The sequence below is a fragment of the Bombina bombina genome, chromosome 7, assembly GCF_027579735.1.
Source record: "Bombina bombina isolate aBomBom1 chromosome 7, aBomBom1.pri, whole genome shotgun sequence".
Taxonomy (NCBI): domain Eukaryota; kingdom Metazoa; phylum Chordata; class Amphibia; order Anura; family Bombinatoridae; genus Bombina; species Bombina bombina.
Window position 1 is genome coordinate 175389396 of NC_069505.1, and position 19781 is coordinate 175409176.

Here is a 19781-nt window from a genome sequence, read left to right on the forward strand (position 1 = left end):
AAGATACGGTTACGGACACATACGTAAATTATATAATAATGAAATGTATTTACAAGTATGTGAGTATGTGAAAGAATAAAAAAAAAAAGTTTAATACCACCAATAGCTACTTACTATTTTAATGGGTTGTATGAGGTTGATGGGATGAACAGTTTCTGAATATTTGGTGGAATATTTGATAAAGACACTCGCATTTTTAAGCTTCCACTTCCTATGTGCAGTCAGGAGCCAATGTGCTGCCAAAGCCGCCAATGGCAATAGTTTCAGTTCCCACTGAGCTGTGCCAATAGGTTAAGATGATCTGTGACCCACTAGGTATCAATCACGTGTCAACCATTTGATATGCATAGCAGGCGGAAAGTCGGATACCGAAAAAAAAAATGTAAATTTTTTTTTTTGCTGAAGCAGGGATACACCTACACTCTGCTGCCGACACACTAGTATGTCCCGACACACAGTTTGGAAAGCACTGCCATAGAGGATAGTTGTTCCTTTAAAGTTCCTATGGATACGAAGTTGCTCAAAAGATGTATGTTCACCAGGGTTTACAATGGCAACCTGCGGTGTTTATTGCTACCGTCACTAGTGCGGCAGCATACTGGTTTGATGGGTTGTCTGATTATATTCAGACAGACACTCCCCTTGAAGAGATACAGGATAGGATTAAGGCCCTTAAATTGGCCAATTCATTTATTACTGATGCTTCCCTACAGGTTATCAAGCTAGGAGCAAAAATTTCTGGGTTTGCCGTACTGGCCCACAGAGCCTTATGGTTGAAATCCTGGTCTGCGGATGTTTCGTCTAAATCTAAGCTTTTGGCGATTCCCTTCAAGGGTTAGACTTTATTTGGGCCAGGCTTGGCGGAAATTATTTCCGACATTACGGGAGGCAAGGGTAATTTCCTCCCTCAGGATAAGAGGAATAAGCAGAAGGGACGTCAGAGTAATTTTCGTTCCTTTCAAAACTTCTAGGGTAAGCCTTCCTCTCCCTCTACAAAGCAAGAAAAGTCCAAGCCTGCCTGGAGATCCAACCAGTCTTGGAACAGGGGTAAGCAATCCAAGATGCCCGTTAATGACTCAAAGTCAGCATGAAGGGTCTGCCCCCGATCCGGGACCCGATCTTGTGGGGGACAGACTTTCCTTCTTCGCTCATGCCTGGGTTCGGGAGGTTCAGGATCCCTGAGCGGTGGACATTGTGTCCCAGGGATACAAACTAGAATTCAAGACTTTTCCTCCCAGGGGCAGGTTTCTGCTCTCAAGATTCTGTAGACCTGAAAAAAAGAGGCGTTCTTAGACTGTGTTCAAGACCTTTCCGACCTGGGAGTGATCGTTCCTATTCCAATGCAGGAGCAGGGTCTGGGATTTTACTCCAATCTGTTTGTGGTTCCCAAAAAAGAGGGACCCTTCAGACCAATTCTAGATCTCAAGCGTTTAAACTTGTTCCTCAGAGTACCGTCCTTCAAGATGGAAACTATTTGTTCCATTCTTCCCTTGGTTCAAGAGGGGTCAATTCATGACAACAGTAGATTTAAAGAACACCTACCTACAAGTTCCCATCCACATGGATCATCACAAGTTTCTGAGGTTTGCCTTTCTAGACAAACTCTTCCAGTTTGTGGCTCTTCCATTCGGCCCTGCCACAGCTCCCAGAATTTTTCCTGGGATCCCTGTTGGCGGTGCTCCTGTTGAGGGGCATTGCAGTGGCTCCTTATTTGGAAGACATCCTGGTTCAGGCGCCATCCTTTCAACAAGCGAACTCTCACACGGAGATGTTGGTATCCTTCCTGCGTTCTCATGGATGGAAGTTGAATCTGGGAAAGAGTTCCTTAATTCCGGCTACAAGGGTAGTGTTCTTGGCAACCATAATAGATTCCCTATGGATGAAAATATTTCTGACAGAGTTCAGAAAATCAAGGATCTTCGATCAGTGGCTCAATGTATGGAGGTAATCGATCTGATGGTAGCTGCCATGGACATCATTCCCTTTGCCCGTTTCCACCTCAGACCTCTGCAGTTATGCATGCTCAGGCAGTGGAACAGGGATTATACAGACCTGTCTCCATAATTACATCTGGATCAGGAGACAAGGGATTCTCTTCTTTGGTGGTTGTCTCAGGATCATCTCTCCCAGGGAACCTGCTTCCACAGACCTACCTGGGTTATTGTGACAATGGACACCAGCCTGTTGGGATGGGGATCAGTCTGGGGCTCTTTAAAGGCTCAGAGGACTTGGACTCGGCAGGAGTCAGTTCTACCCATAAACATTCTGGAGCTGAGAGCAATCTTCAATGCTCTCCTGGCCTGGCCTCAGTTGGCTTCGGCCCGGTTTGTCAGGTTCTAGTCGGACAACATAACTTCAGTGGCTTACATCAACCATTGGGGGGGAACTCGGAGTTCCTTGGCCATGACAGAGGTAGCCAAGATTATTCAGTGGGCAGAGACCCACAACTGCTGTCTATCTTCGATCCACATTCCGGGAGTGGACAATTGGGAGGCGGATTTTCTGAGCAGACAGATCTTTCACCCGGGGGAGTGGGAACTCCATCCGGATGCGTTTTCCAGCTTGATTCTCAAATGGGGACAGCCGGAACTGGATCTCAGGGCATCTCGTCAGAATGCCAAGCTCCCGAGGTACCGGGTCGAGGGATCCTCGGGCTGTACTGATAGATGCTGTAGCGGTCCCTTGGAATTTCAGTCTAGCATACCTATTTCCTCCGTACGCTCGCCTTCCTCGGGTTATTGCTTGAATCAAACAGGAGAGGGCATCGGGGATCCTCATTGCACCGGCGTGGCCTCGCAGGATCTGGTATGCAGACTTGGTGGAGATGAAGACCTTCTACTTCAAGGGCCCTTTCTTCATCCAAATCTCATTTCTCTGAAACCGACTGCTTGGAGATTGAATGCTTAATCTTATCTAAGCATGGATTTTCTGAGTCGGTCATTGAGACGATGATTCAGGCTCGTAAACCTTTTACCAGAAAGATTTACTACAAGATATGGCGTAAATATCTGTATTGGTGAGAATCCCAGAGGCTTTTCTTGGAGTAGAGTTCGGATTCCTAGAATTCTGGCCTTTCTCCAAGAAGGTTTGGAGAAGGGTTTATCGGCTAGTTCCTTGAAGGGTCAAATATCTGCCTTGTCTATTTTGTTACACAAACGTCTGGCGGATGTTCCAGACGTGCAATCGTTTTGTCAGGCCTTGGTCAGAATTAGGCCTGTGTTCAAATCTGTTACTCCTCCTTGGAGTCTTAACCTTGTTCTTAGAGTTCTTCAGCAGGCTCCGTTTGAGCCTATGCATTCCTTAGATATTAAAATGTTATCTTGGAAGGTTTTGTTTCTTGTTGCTATTTCGTCTGCTCGTAGAGTCTCGGAGCTCTCGGCGTTGCAGTTGAATCTCCTTACCTTATTTTTCATTCAGATAAGGTAGTTTTGCGTACTAACTTAGGATTTCTCACTTAAAGTGGTTTCGGATAGGAACATTAATCAGGAGATTGTTGTTCCTCCTTTGTGTCCTAACGCTTCTCATAAGGAACGTCTGCTGCACAATCTAGACGTGGTGCATGCGTTGAAATTCTATCTACAGGCGACTAAGGATTTTCGCCAGTCTTCTGCTCTGTTTGTAGTTTTCTCTGGGAAACATAAGGGGCAGAAAGCTACGGCTACTTCTTTCTTTGTGGCTGAAGAGTATTATTCGCTTGGCTTATGAAACTGCTGGACAGCAGCGTCCTGAGAGAGTCACGGCTCATTCTACGAGGGCTGTTTCCTCTTCCTGGGCATTCAAAAATGAAGCTTCTGTGGAGCAGATTTGCAAGGCTGCAACTTGGTCCTCTCTTCACACTTTTTCTAAATTCTATAAATTTGATACTTTTGCCTCGGCTGAGGCTTCTTTTGGGAGAAAGGTTCTTCAAGCATTGGTGCCTTCGGTTTAGATTCCCTGTCTTGTCCCTCCTGTATCATCTGTGTCCTCTAGCTTGGGTATTGATTCCCAATAGTAATTAGATGATCCGTGGACTCATCGTGTCATTGGAATGAAAACAAAATTTATGCTTACCTGATAAATTTATTTATTTCTTGACACGATGAGTCCACGGCCTGCCCTGTTTTTAAGGCAGGCTTTTTTCATACTATAAACCTCAGATACCTCTGCACCTTGTTGCTTCCTTTCTCTCCTTTTACTTCGGTATAATGACTGGGGTTGGAGGGAAGGGAGGTGATATTTAACAGCTTTGCTGTGGTGCTCTTTGCCGCCTCCTGCTGGGCAGGAGCGATATTCCCAATAGTAATTAGATGATCCGTGGACTCATCGTGTCAAGAAATAAATACATTTATCAGGTAAGCATAAATTTTGGGTTTTTTTTTTCCTCAAGATAAGAAATTAAAGGGTAAATTTAAAGCTCACAATCGTTTTCGTTCCTTTCGTCAGTCTAAGGAACAATTAAACGCTCCTTCTCCTAAGGCCTCTGGTTCCAATTTGAGACCATCCACAAATTAGAATAAGTCCAATCCTTATAAGAAACCAAATACAGTCCCTAAAACTGCATGAAGGTGCAGCCCTCAATCCAGTTCAACTGGTGAGGGGCAGACTAAAAATTCTTTCACATTTGGGCAGATTCTGTCCAAAATCAGTGGATTCAGGATATTGTTTCTCAGGGGTATCGAATAAGTTTCAGAATAAGACCTCCCATGGGAAGATTCTTTCTTTCCCAGGTTCCAACAAACCCTGTGAAGACTCGGGCTTTTCTGAAGTGTGTTTCAGACCTAGAGCTTTCAGGGGTGATTGTTCCAGTTCCTCTACAGGAACAGGGTTTGGGTTTTTATTTAAATCTGTTCATTGTCCCAAAGAAGGATTCATTCAGACCAGTTCTGGATCTGAAAACTTTTAATCGTTTTGTAAGAGTCCCAACTTTTAAGATGGTGAATATAAGGACTTTTCTGCATTTTGTTCAGCAAGGTCATTTCATGTCCACAATAGACTTACAGGATGCTTATCTTCATATTCCGATTCACCCAGACCACTATCGGTTTCTGAGATTCTCTTTTCTAGACCAGCATTATCAATTTGTCGCTCTTCCATTTGGTCTAGCGACAGCTCCAAGATTCTTTTTCAAATGTTCTCGGTGCCCTTCTATCTGTAATCAGAGAGCAGGGTATTGTGGTGTTTCCTTATTTGGACTATATCTTGGTACTAGCTCAATCTTTTCATTTAGCAGAATCTCGCACTAAATAACTTGTCGTTTCTTCAAAGACATGGTTGGAGGATCAATTTACAAAATAGTTTCTTGATTCCTCAGACAAAGGTCACCTTTTTAGTTTATCAGATAGATTCAGTGTCCATGACTCTTTCTTTGACAGAAAAGAGACAAATGAAGTTAGTGTTAGCTTGTCTAAACCTTCAGTCTTTATCACTCCCTTCAGTGGCTATGTGCATGGAAGTTTTAGGTCTCATGATTGCAGCATCTGACGCGATCCCCTTTGCTCGTTTTCATATGAGACCTCTTCAGCTTTGCATGTTGCATCAATGGTGCAGGGATTATACTCAGATATCACAGTTGATATACTTGAGTCCCAACATTCGACAATCTCTGTCTTGGTGGTTAAACATTACCTTATTGTTCAAGGGGCTTTCTTTGTTCGTCTTTCCTGGTCTGTGATCACAACAGATGCAAGTCTTGCAGGTTGGGGAGCTGTCTGGGGGTCTCTGACAGCACAAGGGGTTTGGGAACCTCAGGAGGCGAGGTTACCAATCAATATTTTAGAACTCTGTGCTATTTTCAGAGCTCTTCAGGCTTGGCCTCTATTGAAGGAGAGAACTTTATATTCAATTCCAGACAGACAATATCATTACAGTGGCATATGTCAATCATCAAGGTGGGACTCTCAGTCCTTCAGCAATAAACTAAGTTTCTCTGATACTTTTTTGGGCGGAATCCAACTCTTGTCAAATTTTTGCGATTCATATCCCAGGAGTAGACAATTGGGAAGCAAATTATCTCAGTCGTCAGACTTTACATCAGGGAGAGTGGTCCCTCCATTCAGATGTGGGGTCCTCCAGAAATGGATCTGATGGCCTCGCGTCTGAACAAGATGCTTCCAAGGTATTTTTCCAGGTCCAAGAATTCTCAGGCGGAGATGGTAGATGCTCTAGCAGTTCCTTGGTTTTACCAACCTGATTACATTTTCCGCCTCTGGTTCTTCTTCCAAAGGTGATCTCCTAGATCATAATGGAACAATCTTGTGTTTCTGATGGCTCCAGCTTGGGCTCTTTCAGGTTTTGGTATGCAGACCTTGTCAAGTTGTCCAGTTGCCAATCTTGGCCACTTCCTTTAAGGCCAGACTTTCTGTCTCAAGGGCCATTTTTCCATCAGGATCTCGATCTCTAAATTTGATGGCATGGAAATTGAACGCTTACTGCTTAGTCATAGAGGTTTTTATGACTCCGTGATTAGCACTATGATACAGGCTCACAACATCAATAGGTAAATTGTTTGTTCTTTGTCCTAATCCTAAGAATACTCTTGAGAGGTCTTTACATTCTTTGGATATGGTAAGAGCTTTGAAATATTCTGTTGAGGCTACTAAGGTTTTCAGAAAGACTTCTAGTCTATTTGTTGTTTTTTCTGGCTCTAGGAAAGGTCAGAAAGCCTCTGCCATTTCTTTGGCATCTTGGTTGAAAATTTTGATTCACAAAGCTTATTTGGAGGCGGGGCAGTCTCTGAATCAGAGAATTACAGCTCATTCTACTAGATCAGTTTCCACTTCTTGGGCTTTTAAGAATGAAGCTTTAGTTGATCAAATTTGCAAAGCAGCATCTTGGTCTTCTTTGCATACTTTTACAAAATTTTACCATTTTGATGTGTTTGCTTCTTTGGTAGAAAGGTTCTTCAGGCAATTGTCTCAGTTTGATTCCAATGCCTTTTTTTTTTTTTTTTTTTTCTGGCATTTTTAAGAAAACGTAATTTTTTTTTTGGACTTAATTTCTCAGCGGATTTGGCTGTTTTTATTTTATCCCTCCCTTTCTAGTGACTCATGGACTTTCACATCTTGGGTATTCTAGCCCATACGTCACTAACTCATGGACTCTTGCCACTTACATGAAAGAAAACATAATTTATGTAAGAACTTACCTGATAAATTAATTTCTTTCATAGTGGCAAGAGTCCATGAGACTCACCCTATTTCTCTTGTTAAGTGTATCCAGTCCACGGATCATCCATTACTTGTGGGATATTCTCCTTCCTAACAGGAAGTTGCAAGAGGATCACCCACAGCAGAGCTGCTATATAGCTCCTCCCCTCACTGCCATATCCAGTCATTCTCTTGCAACTCTCAACAAAGATGGACGTAGTAAGAGGAGAGTGGTGTATTATAGTTAGTTTCTTAACTTCAATCAAAAGTTTGTTATTTTTAAATGGTACCGGAGTGTACTGTTTCATCTCATTAGAAGAAGAATCTGCCTGTGATTTCTATGATCTTAGCAGAAGTAACTAAGATCCACTGCCGTTCTCACATATTCTGAGGAGTGAGGTAACTTCAGAGGGGGAATGGCGTGCAGGTTTTCCTGCAATAAGGTATGTGCAGTTAACATATTTCTAGGGATGGAATTTGCTAGAAAAATGCTGCTGATACCGGATTAATGTAAGTTAAGCCTTAAATGCAGTGATAGCGACTGGTATCAGGCTTATTAACAGATACATACTCTTATAAAAGTGTAATATAAAACATTTGCTGGCATGTTAATCGTTTTTATATATGTTTGGTGACAAAACTTATTGGGGCCTAGTTTTTTTCCACATGGCTGGCTTGATTTTTGCCTAGTAGCAGGCTTTCCACTGTTGCAATATGAGTGGGAAGGGCCTATTTTAGTGCTTTTCTGTGCAGCTAAAAATACTGTCAGACATTCAGCTTCCCTCTGCATGATACAGGACATCTCTGAAGGGCTCAAAAGGCTTCAAAGTCGTGTTTGAGGAGGGTAACAATCACAGTAGACTGTGGCAGTTGTTGTGACTGTGTTTAAAAAACGTTTGTCATTTATTATTCTGTTTTTGTTATTAAGGGGTTAATCATCCATTTGCAAGTGGGTGCAATGCTCTGCTGACTTGTTACATACACTGTAAAAATGTTGTTAGTGTAACTGCCTTTTTTCACTGTTATTTCAAATTTTGACAATTTGTTTCTCTTAAAGGCACAGTAACGTTTTTTTATATTGCTTGTTAACTTGCTTTAAAGTGTTTTCCAAGCTTGCTAGTCTCATTGCTAGTCTGTACAAACATGTCTGAAAAAGAGGATACTTGTTCATTATGTTTAAAAGCCATGGTGGAGCCCCATAGGAGAATGTGTACTAAATGTATTGATTTCACCTTAAACAGTAAAGATCAGTCTTTATCTATAAAAGAATTGTCACCAGAGGGGTCTGTCGAGGGGGAAGTTATGCCGACTAACTCTCCCCACGTGTCGGACCCTTCGCCTCCCGCTCAAGGGACGCACGCTAATATGGCGCCAAGTACATCAGGGACGCCCATAGCGATTACTTTGCAGGACATGGCTGCAATCATGAATAATACCCTGTCAGAGGTATTATCCAGATTGCCTGAATTGAGAGGCAAGCGCGATAGCTCTGGGGTCAGACGAGATACAGAGCGCGTAGATGCTGTAAGAGCCATGTCTGATACTGCGTCACAATATGCAGAACCTGAGGACGGAGAGCTTCAGTCTGTGGGTGACGTCTCTGAATCGGGGAGACCTGATTCAGAGATTTCTAATTTTAAATTTAAGCTTGAGAACCTCCGTTTGGGGAGGTATTAGCTGCTCTGAATGACTGTGACACAATTGCAGTGCCAGAGAAATTGTGTAGGCTGGATAAATACTATGCAGTGCCGGTGAGTACTGATGTTTTTCCAATACCTAAAAGGCTTACAGAAATTATTAGTAAGGAGTGGGATAGGCCCGGTGTGCCCTTTTCCCCATTTCCTATATTTAGAAAAATGTTTCCAATAGATGCCACTACACGGGACTTATGGCAGACTGTCCCTAAGGTGGGGGGAGCAGTTTCTACTTTAGCAAAGCGTACCACTATCCCAGTTGAGGACAGTTGTGCTTTTTCAGATCCAATGGATAAAAAATTAGAGGGTTACCTTAAGAAAATGTTTATTCAACAAGGTTTTATTTTACAGCCCCTTGCATGCATTGCGCCTGTCACGGCTGCGGCGGCATTCTGGTTTGAGGCCCTGGAAGAGGCCATCCATACAGCTCCATTGACTGAAATTGTTGACAAGCTTAGAACTCTTAAGCTAGCTAACTCATTTGTTTCTGATGCCATTGTTCATTTCACTAAACTAACGGCTAAGAATTCCGGATTCGCCATCCAGGCGCGTAGGGCGCTATGGCTCAAATCCTGGTCAGCTGATGTGACTTCAAAGTCTAAATTACTCAACATTCCTTTCAAGGGGCAGACCTTATTCGGGCCTGGTTTTTAAGAAATTATTGCTGACATTACTGGAGGTAAGGGTCATACCCTTCCTCAGGACAGGGCCAAATCAAAGGCCAAACAGTCTAATTTTCGTGCCTTTCGAAATTTCAAGGCAGGTGCAGCATCAACTTCCTCTGCTTCAAAACAAGAGGGAACTTTTGCTCAATCCAAGCAGGCCTGGAAACCTAACCAGTCCTGGAACAAGGGCAAGCAGGCCAGAAAGCCTGCTGCTGCCTCTAAGACAGCATGAAGGAGCGGCCCCCTATCTGACAACGGATCTAGTAGGGGGCAGACTCTCTCTCTTCGCCCAGGCGTGGGCAAGAGATGTTCAGGATCCCTGGGCGTTGGAGATCATATCTCAGGGATATCTTCTGGACTTCAAAGCTTCTCCTCCACAAGTGAGATTTCACCTTTCAAGATTATCTGCAAACCAGATAAAGAAAGAGGCATTCCTAAGCTGCGTACAAGATCTCCTTGTAATGGGAGTGATCCATCCAGTTCCGCGGACGGAACAAGGACAGGGGTTTTATTCAAATCTGTTTGTGGTTCCCAAAAAAGAGGGAACCTTCAGACCAATTTTGGATTTAAAGATCCTAAACAAAACATGGGCTCACTTCTGGCGGTCCTAAGACCGCGAGGCATAGCGGTGGCTCCTTACCTGGACGATATCCTGATACAGGCGTCAAGCTTTCAAATTGCCAAATCTCATACAGAGATAGTTCTGGCATTCCTGAGGTCGCATGGGTGGAAAGTGAACGAAGAAAAGAGTTCTCTATCTCCTCTCACGAGGGTTTCCTTCCTAGGGACTCTAATAGATTCTGTAGAAATTAAAATTTACCTGACGGAGTCCAGGTTATCAAAACTTCTAAATGCTTGCCGTGTTCTTCACTCCATTCCGCGCCCCACGGTGGCTCAGTGCATGGAAGTAATCGGCTTAATGGTAGCGGCGATGGACATAGTGCCATTCGCGCCTGCATCTCAGACCGCTGCAATTATGCATTCTCAGTAAGTGGAATGGGGATTACACAGATTTGTCACCTCTACTAAATCTGGATCAGGAAACCAGAGATTCTCTTCTCTGGTGGTTATCTCGGGCCCATCTGTCCAAGGGTATGACCTTTCGCAGACCAGATTGGACAATTGTAACAACAGATGCCAGCCTTCTAGGTTGGGGTGCAGTCTGGAACTCCCTGAAGGCTCAGGGTTCATGGACTCAGGAGGAGAAACTCCTCCCAATAAATATTCTGGAGTTATGAGCAATATTCAATGCTCTTCTGGCTTGGCCTCAGCTAGCAACACTGAGGTTAATCAGATTTCAGTCGGACAACATCACGACTGTGGCTTACATCAACCATCAAGGGGGAACCAGGAGTTCCCTAGCGATGTCAGAAGTCTCCAAGATAATTCGATGGGCAGAGACTCACTCTTGCCACCTGTCAGCGATCCATATCCCAGGTGTAGAGAACTGGGAGGCGGATTTTCTAAGTCGTCAGACTTTTCATCCGGGGGAATGGGAATGAAAATGTTTGCTCAATTGGTTCTCCGTTGGGGCAAACCAGAATTGGATCTCATGGCGTCTCGCCAGAACGCCAAGCTTCCTTGTTACGGATCCAGGTCCAGGGACCCAGAACGGCACTGATAGATGCTCTGGCTTATGTGTTTCCACCGTTTCCTCTGCTCCCTCGTCTGATTGCCAAAATCAAACAGGAAAGAGCATCGGTGATATTGATAGCGCCTGCGTGGCCACACAGGACCTGGTATGCAGACCTAGTGGACATGTCATCCTTTCCACCATGGACTCTGCCTCTGAGACACGACCTTCTAATACAAGGTCCTTTCAATCATCCGAATCTACTTTCTCTGAGACTGACTGCATGGAGATTGAACGCTTGATCCTATCAAAGCGTGGCTTCTCCGAGTCAGTAATTGATACCTTAATACAGGCACGAAAGCCTGTCACCAGGAAAGTTTACCACAAGATATGGCGTAAATATCTTCATTGGTGTGAATCCAAGAATTACTCATGGAGTAGGGTTAGGATTCCTAGGATATTGTCCTTCCTCCAAGAGGGTTTGGACAAAGGATTATCAGCTAGTTCTTTAAAGGGACAGATTTCTGCTCTGTCTATTCTTTTACACAAGCGTCTGGCAGAAGTTCCAGACATTCAGGCATTTTGTCAGGCTTTAGTTAGAATTAAGCCTGTGTTTAAACCTGTTGCTCCTCCATGGAGCTTAAACTTGGTTCTTAAAGTTCTTCAAGGGGTTCCGTTTGAACCCCTTCATTCTATTGATATCAAACTTCTTTCATGGAAAGTTCTTTTTCTGATGGCTATTTCCTCGGCTCGAAGAGTCTCGGAGTTATCTGCCTTACATTGTGATTCTCCTTATCTGATCTTTCATTCAGATAAAGTTGTTCTGCGTACAAAACCTGGGTTTTTACCTAAGGTGGTTTCTAACAAGAATATCAATCAAGAGATTGTTGTTCCATCATTATTTCCTAATCCTTCTTCAAAGAAGGAACGTCTTTTGCATAATCTAGACGTAGTCCGTGCCTTGAAGTTTTACTTACAGGCTACTAAAGATTTTCACCAAACATCTAACCTGTTTGTCGTTTACTCTGGACAGAGGAGAGGTCAGAAGGCCTCGGCAACCTCTCTTTCTTTTTGGCTTCGGAGTATAATCCGTTTAGCCTATGAGACTGCTGGACAGCAGCCTCCTGAAAGGATTACAGCTCATTCTACTAGAGCTGTGGCTTCCACCTGGGCCTTTAAAAATGAGGCCTCTGTTGAACAGATTTGCAAGGCTGCAACTTGGTCTTCCCTTCATACTTTTTCCAAATTTTACAAATTTTATACTTTTTCTTCTTCGGAGGCTGTTTTTGGGAGAGAGGTTCTACAGGCAGTGGTTCCTTCCGTTTAAGTTCCTGCCTTGTCCCTCCCATCATCCGTGTACTTTAGCTTTGGTATTGGTATCCCACAAGTAATGGATGATCCGTGGACTGGATACACTTAACAAGAGAAAACATAATTTATGCTTACCTGATAAATTTATTTCTCTTGTAGTGTATCCAGTCCACGGCCCGCCCTGTCCTTTTTCAGGCAGGTCTAAATTTTAATTAAACTACAGTCACCACTGCACCCTATGGTTTCTCCTTTCTCGGCTTGTTTCGGTCGAATGATTGGATATGGCAGTGAGGGGAGGAGCTATATAGCAGCTCTGCTGTGGGTGATCCTCTTGCAACTTCCTGTTGGGAAGGAGAATATCCCACAAGTAATGGATGATCCGTGGACTGGATACACTACAAGAGAAATAAATTTATCAGGTAAGCATAAATTATGTTTTTTTTGTGATTTTTATTTTTTATTTTTTTGTATACGTTCCTCTATTGTATGCTTTTTACTCCTTCTTTTTTACACCTCACTTCTTGGCTATAAGTTAAACTGAAGTAGTAGTGAGGTTGGAGGTGTATTTATAGACATTTTGAGGTTTGGGAAACTTTGCCCCCTCCAGGTAGGAATGTATATCCCATACGTCACAATGGGAAATAAATTAATGTATCAGGTAAGTTATTACATAAATTATGTTTTCCTTCAACTGTTTTATTTTTAATGGCTTCATGACGTTTAGACGTTCTATGCTGTTCTAGTAGCGCTGGGCTTTAACGTCAAGACGTTAAACGTCGTCCTTTTATATGGCATCCTGCAGTCTCCTCCTTTCAGGGAATGAAAAATTGGACTGGGGGCATGGCTATCAGCGTAGGCAGTCCCCTATTTTCCGATCCCGGCCTTGAAATCATGAGATAGCTTCATTTGCATGATTTCATTTTTTTCCCCCCCAGCAAGTGTTTACATCTGAACTTTTTTCCAATGTTAAACACTTGTTAAGGGCATCAAGGGGTTAAAAAAAAAATTCACACCTCTTGTGTACCAAAGCAAGCCCTACCTTTTAGAAACCAGTAAATTGTGCTTATGTGTATGTTTACTTACTCATAGTGGAAGTGTGCAAGGCTTTTTCTAAACCAGTATATACTGTGCATGGCCAGCTGTGTTTACAAATGGCTTATTCCCATGTCTGGGGTAATTTGCCTTGGTATTGTAGCTGTTGTCATTGGGATATTTTATGTATTTATTTTACAAATTACTGAAATATTTTAAAGTTTTCTGAGACTAAAGCCGGTCCACAGAGATTCGCAATGTCCGTTTGATTACAAAACCAGCGTTGATGTCCATCTTCAGTGTTTTTATGATATTCTATCATATTAGGGGACTGTAATAGAGATCAGCCTATGTTTGACTGAGTTTTAGAAATACAAGACTCCCCATGAATCATGTAACTGATGAAAGAATATTTGGTACTGAAATAGATCTTTATCTTTAACACTCTCTATACATTTGGTGATCAATTTTTGCAGACCCTATATTGCTGCCTTCTGCATTACTTCATGTATACATGCAGGTAAATACTCTTGGTTAGGAAACACTTTTGTGTCTTGCTACTGAGCACATTACATTGTTTCTTTATAACATTGGAAAATGTGTTTTACACAAATGGATATCCAATTTGTGTGTGGTGACTGTTAAATATGACATTCCTATCCTGTTTTAAATGAAAGAAAACAAAATTAGTCATGGTGCTAACATAGTGTAATATGTTGTTTTCTTCTTTTATTTTCTAGTATCTGGAGAGGGAGAAATGATGGTAAGTTAATTGTGTATTTAGATTTATATAGATAAGATTTTTACACAATTTTTTCATCAGATTGTTTGTATATTGCATTGTCCATAAGCAGGCCTGGGAATCTCCATTAGCACACTATTTGTGCAAGTATTAAAGTGACAGTCAAGTCCAAAAAAAAAAACTTTCATGAGTCAAATAAGGCATGTAATTTACATCTAAAGGGGAGGAGAGTCCACGGCTTCATTCATTACTTGTGGGAAATAAGAATCTGGCCACCAGGAGGAGGCAAAGACACCACAGCCAAAGGCTTAAATACCTCCCCCACTCCCCTCACCCCCAGTCATTCTTTGCCTTTTCGTCACGGCATAGATTCTGGTAAGATTGTTTCATTTTTTACTTTTTAATGATAACCCAGAAGACAGGGTCACAGTGTGGCACCTTTTATCTTTATGGAATCAAAGGGTTAATATTCGTGGTAAGGGGATTATTGAACGGGGGGGGGGGTTCTACATGATATTGTTTATTGTGTTATTGCTACGTTATGTGCGAGATGGGGCTCTGGCAATATGTGGAACTTCAGGTTGTCTTCCGGGAGTATTGCACGGCCAATTTTGGCGTGTTTTCTCCTTAGTGCAGGTCCTGCGAGGCATCCCATGTGACCGGGTGTGGCTGTCTCCAGTTCCTCGGTTGATCAGCGGTGCAGGAGACGAAACAGTTTCTTTAGGACCAACTGCAAACGGCGGTATCGAAAGTGATCCATGCCTTACCACGTTCTGCTAAGCGCAAGCGTAGGGCATTTCATGGTGGCCTGGCCCAGGGGTTGTCTACGCCTATGTATATACCAGAGGCATTATACGATGATGAGGCTCACTCCAACTCTTCAGAGGATGCTCCTTCTGGTTCGGAGTCCATGTCATTTAAACCTCCGGCTGCGGAGGAGCCTGATTTTAGGTTTAGGATAGAGAATTTGCGCTTCTTGCCGAGGCAGGTGCTTGCTACTTCGGGGGTTATTGAACCAAAGCTTCCGGAGGAACCTTAGATTCCTAAGCTTGATAAGGTATACGAGGACAGGGTGGTACCCCAGACCTTCCCGGTTCCTGTTAAGATGGCTAATATTTATTAAGAATGAATGTGTGCGATTAGGTTCTTCCTTTTCCCCTTCTTATTCCTTTAAGAAACTGTTCCTCGTTCCGGACTCTCAGCTTGAGCTGTGGGGAACTGTCCCTAAGGTGGATGGTGCTATCTCCACGCTCGCGAAGCGGACAACTATTCCTCTCGAGGATAGTTTGTCGTTTAACGAGCCCATGGATAAATAGTTGGAAATCATGTTTCAGCACAAGGAAAATGTTTCAGCACACAGGGTTTGTTATTCAGCCGGCATCAGCTGTAGCCGTGGTTTCCGGAGCTGCAACATATTGGTGTGAATCCCTGTGTGATATGGTCGAGGGGGAGACTTCCATCGATGAAATAAAGCAGAAGATTAAGGTGTTGAAGGTCGCCAATTCTTTAATTTGCGATGCCAATATGCAAATTATTCGCCTGAACGCAAAGGTTTCAGGATTTTCTATTTTAGCTCGCAGTGCTCTGTGGCTAAAGTCTTGGTCTGTGGACATGACTTCTAAGTTGAGGCTGTTGTCCCTGCCTTTTCAAGGAAAGATTCTGTTCGATCCAGGATTGGGTTCGATCATATCCATGGTTACGGGGAGGCAAGGGAGCTTTCCTACCGCAGGATAAGAAGGCTAAGCCTAAAGGATCTACTTTTCGTCCCTTTCGTACGGACAAGGCCCAGCGCCAGCAGCCCACCGCGAAAGCGGATCAGTCCAAGGGAACTTGGAAGCCTGCTCAGTCTTGGAACAAGTCCAAGCAGAATAAGAAGCCAGCCGAGACAAAATCGGCATGAAGGGGCGGCCCCCGACCGATCTCCGGACCAAGTAGGGGGCAGATTGTCTCTTCTCCGAAGCCTGGTTGCAGGACGTTCTGGAGGCTGTCGCCCAGGGTTACAGGATAGGATTTAGTTCCCATCCGCCCAGGAGCAGATTCCTCCTGTCAAACTTGTCTTCAAGACCGGAAAAGAGAGAGGCCTTTCTAGAATGTGTGAGGGATCTCTTCTCTCTAGGTGTTATCGTACCAGTATCCCAAGCAGAAAGGGGTCTAGGGTACTATTCAAATCTTTTTGTGGTTCTAAAGAAAGAGGGCACGTTCCGCTTGATTCTAGACCTAACGTGTTTGACAAGTTTCTGGCTTTTCCATCGTTTAAAATGGAAACGATCATATCTATTCTGTCCTAGTTCAAAAGGGGCAGTTCATGATGACAATAGAGTTGAAGGACGCTTACCTTCATGTTCCAATTCACAGGGACCACTTCAAGTTCCTGATATTTGTGTTTCTGTACCAACACTTCCCGTTTGTGTCCCTTTCGGTCTGGTGACGTCCCCGAGAGTCTTCACAAAGGTTCTGGGGGCGCTACTTGCAGTTGCCAGATCCAGAGGCATTGCTGTGGCGCCCTACCTGGATAACATCCTAGTGCAGGCGCCGTCGTTCAGTCTCGCAGAGGATCACTCGAGGGTTCTTCTCTTGCTCCAATATCATGGTTGGAAGATCAACTCAGGAAAGAGTTCCTTGGTTCCCAGCAACAAGGTAGAGTTCCTGGGCACGATAATAGACTTGAGATCCATGAAGATTTTCCTCGCAGATCAGCTACGCAGGTAGATTGCGTCCACCTGTCTTGGCCTTCAGTCCTAATCAAGGCCCTCGGTGTCTCAATGTATGGAGGGGATCGGGCTCATGGTATCCAGCATAGATGTAATTACATTCGCCAGGTTCCATCTCAGACCTCTTCAGTTGTGCATATTGAGGCAGTGGAACAGCGACCATTCAAATCGATCACAACAACAGATATCCCTGGACATTCAGACTCAGAGATCCCTCTCTTGGTGGGTCTGTCTGGAACAACTGTCCCTGGGGACTTCCTTCCTTAGTGTCAGGGTGCCAGAAATCAGACTGAGACGAGAAGTGCAAAAATAATCACACCTTGATTAATAGGAAAAAATTATAAAATTTCCACAAGTCAAATAACAAGCCAGGAGTCAAAACCAGAGCTTGTAGTCAGACGAGCCGAGTCAGGAGCCAAAGCGAATAGTCAAGACGAGCTGGAATCAGGAACAAGGAGAACAGCAGAGTCAGGAACAAGCCAGGGATCAGGAACCAGGAAGGACGTCGGGCAGCCAGGTAATACACAGGAACTCTCACAAACATGTCTCAGACAACGCAAAGGCAAAACATACTGAACAGAGGCCCTTTAAATAATAAATGACATCACAATTCTGAGACTGCATCCTGTCTCACATGGATGATGCACAACAGTCTGGCCATAAAAGGAAGTGCAGGAAGTGAGCAGCATCCCCCACAATGCACCAAGTCAGGAAGAGAGGTGAGTAAAATGGCTTCCAGCAGTACATGGCAAACACAACAGGGAAAAACCCTGACTGTACCCTCCCCTCAACGACCCCTCCCCCGCTTATTGGGGAAACGGGCATGGAAGGCACGGAGGAGGGCGGGAGCATGAACATCAGAGGAGGGAACCCAAGAACGCTCCTCCGGACTGTAGCCCCTCCAGTGAACCAAATACTGTACACGGCCCCTGGACATACGAGAGTCAATAATGCTGCTGACCTCATACTCCTCATGGTTGTCAACAAAGATAGGACGGGGACGAGGCAACACAGTGGTAAACCGATTACAAACCAATGGTTTCAAGAGAGAGACATGAAAAACATTGGAGATGCGCATACCAGGGGGAAGGTCAAGAGCGTAGGCCACAGGATTAACCGGTCGGAGTATTCGAGAAGGACCAACATAACGGGGAGCCAATTTATTGGAAGGCACACGAAGGTTCAAGTTGCGGGAGGACAGACAAACTCTCTCACCAACCTGGTAGGAAGGTGCGGGCAGACGCCTACGATCAGCCTGGAACTTTTGGCGCTGCATAGAACGAAGAAGGCAATCCTGAATCTGCACCCACGTGGAACGGAGTTGCCAGAGATGCTCCTCCAAAGCCGGAATACCCTGAGACATGAATGAATCTGGCAACAAGGATGGTTGAAACCCATAATTCGCCATGAACGGGGATAACTTGGAGGAAGCATTAATAGCACTATTACGAGCAAACTCTGCCCAAGGTAACAGTTCAGACCAATTATTGTGGTGATCCGAGACATAGCAACGGAGGAACTGTTCCAGAGCTTGATTAGACCGTTCCGCAGCCCCATTGGATTGAGGGTGATATGCCGAGGAGAAGGAAAGCTGGATCCCCATTTGAGCACAAAAGGAACGCCAAAATCTGGAGACAAACTGGCTACCCCGGTCCGACACTATCTCCTTGGGTAACCCATGTAAACGGAAGACCTCCTGGGCAAAAATTGAAGCAAGCTCCTGAGCGGTAGGCAGCTTCATCAAGGGAATGCAATGTGAAATTTTAGAAAAACAGTCAACCACCTTAAGGATAACAGTATTGCCATTGGAAACAGGGAGCTCGACAATGAAGTCAATGGAAAGGTGTGTCCAAGGACGCTCACCATTAGCAATAGGTTGAAGAAGACCCACAGGAAGACGTTGAGGAGTCTTATTCTGTGCACAAACAGAGGCAACATACGCAGCAACATCAGAACGAAGACCTGGCCACCAGATTTGTCAAGTGACAGACCAAATCATTTGGCTCTTGCCTGGGTGGCCTGCGGCTTTAGGATAGTGGTAAGTGTGCAAAAGTTTAGTTTGAAGATTCTCAGGAACAAAACACTTACCACTAGGTTTCTCAGGCGGTGCATTGGTTTGTGCAGCCAGGATCTCCTCCCTCAAGGAAGAAGTCAAATTAGTACGTATGGTAGCCAAAATATGGTCAGGAGGTATAACAGGAGTAGGTACAGACTCCTCCTTGGATAGAGGTGAAAATTGTCGAGAGAGGGCATCAGCCCTAACATTCTTACTACCAGGTAGGTAGGAAACCACATAATTAAATCGAGACAAAAATAGCGCCCATCTGGCCTGTCGAGGCGACAAACGCTTTGCTTCAGATAGATAAGTTAAATTCTTGTGGTCAGTAAGAATGAGCACTGGCACGCTAGTACCCTCAAGAAGATGCCTCCATTCCTTGAGTGCCAAAATTATGGCCAGTAATTCCCTGTCGCCAATTTCATAATTGCATTCTGCTGGAGACAATTTCTTTAGAGAAGAAACCACACGGATGCAAGGAACCGTCAGGCGTAGGGCATTGAGACAAGAGGGCATCGACGCCTCGACCTCAAGAACGAAAGGCAGGACAGGGTTAGGATGAGCCAGAACTGGAGCGGCAGCAAAGGCAGTCTTAAGACTATCTAAGGCCTCAATGGCAGTAGGTGACCTATGGAGTGGATCATTCTCTTTACGGGTCATGTCTGTGATAGGTTTGACCAAGGAAGAAAAGTTTTTAATAAACTTTCTATAGTAATTGGCGAACCCCAAAAAACATTGAATAGACCGAAGACCAACTGGGCGAGGCCACTGCAGAACTGCAGATAACTTTTCAGGATCCATGGAGAACCCTGCAACGGAGATAACATAACCTAGGAAGGTTACTTGAGTCTAATGGAACTCACATTTCTCAAG

General features: G+C 44.2%; 1 protein-coding gene across 2 annotated transcripts in view; it reads left to right on the forward strand.

Moving 5' to 3' along the window:
- Positions 1-19781, forward strand: part of NAP1L4 (nucleosome assembly protein 1 like 4) — a 333781-nt gene that overhangs the window by 146808 nt on the left and 167192 nt on the right. For both annotated transcript variants that reach the window (XM_053720431.1, XM_053720432.1), the window contains exon 10: positions 14140-14162. In XM_053720431.1, coding sequence (XP_053576406.1) covers positions 14140-14162 — 23 coding nt within the window. The remainder of the gene's footprint in view (positions 1-14139; positions 14163-19781) is intronic.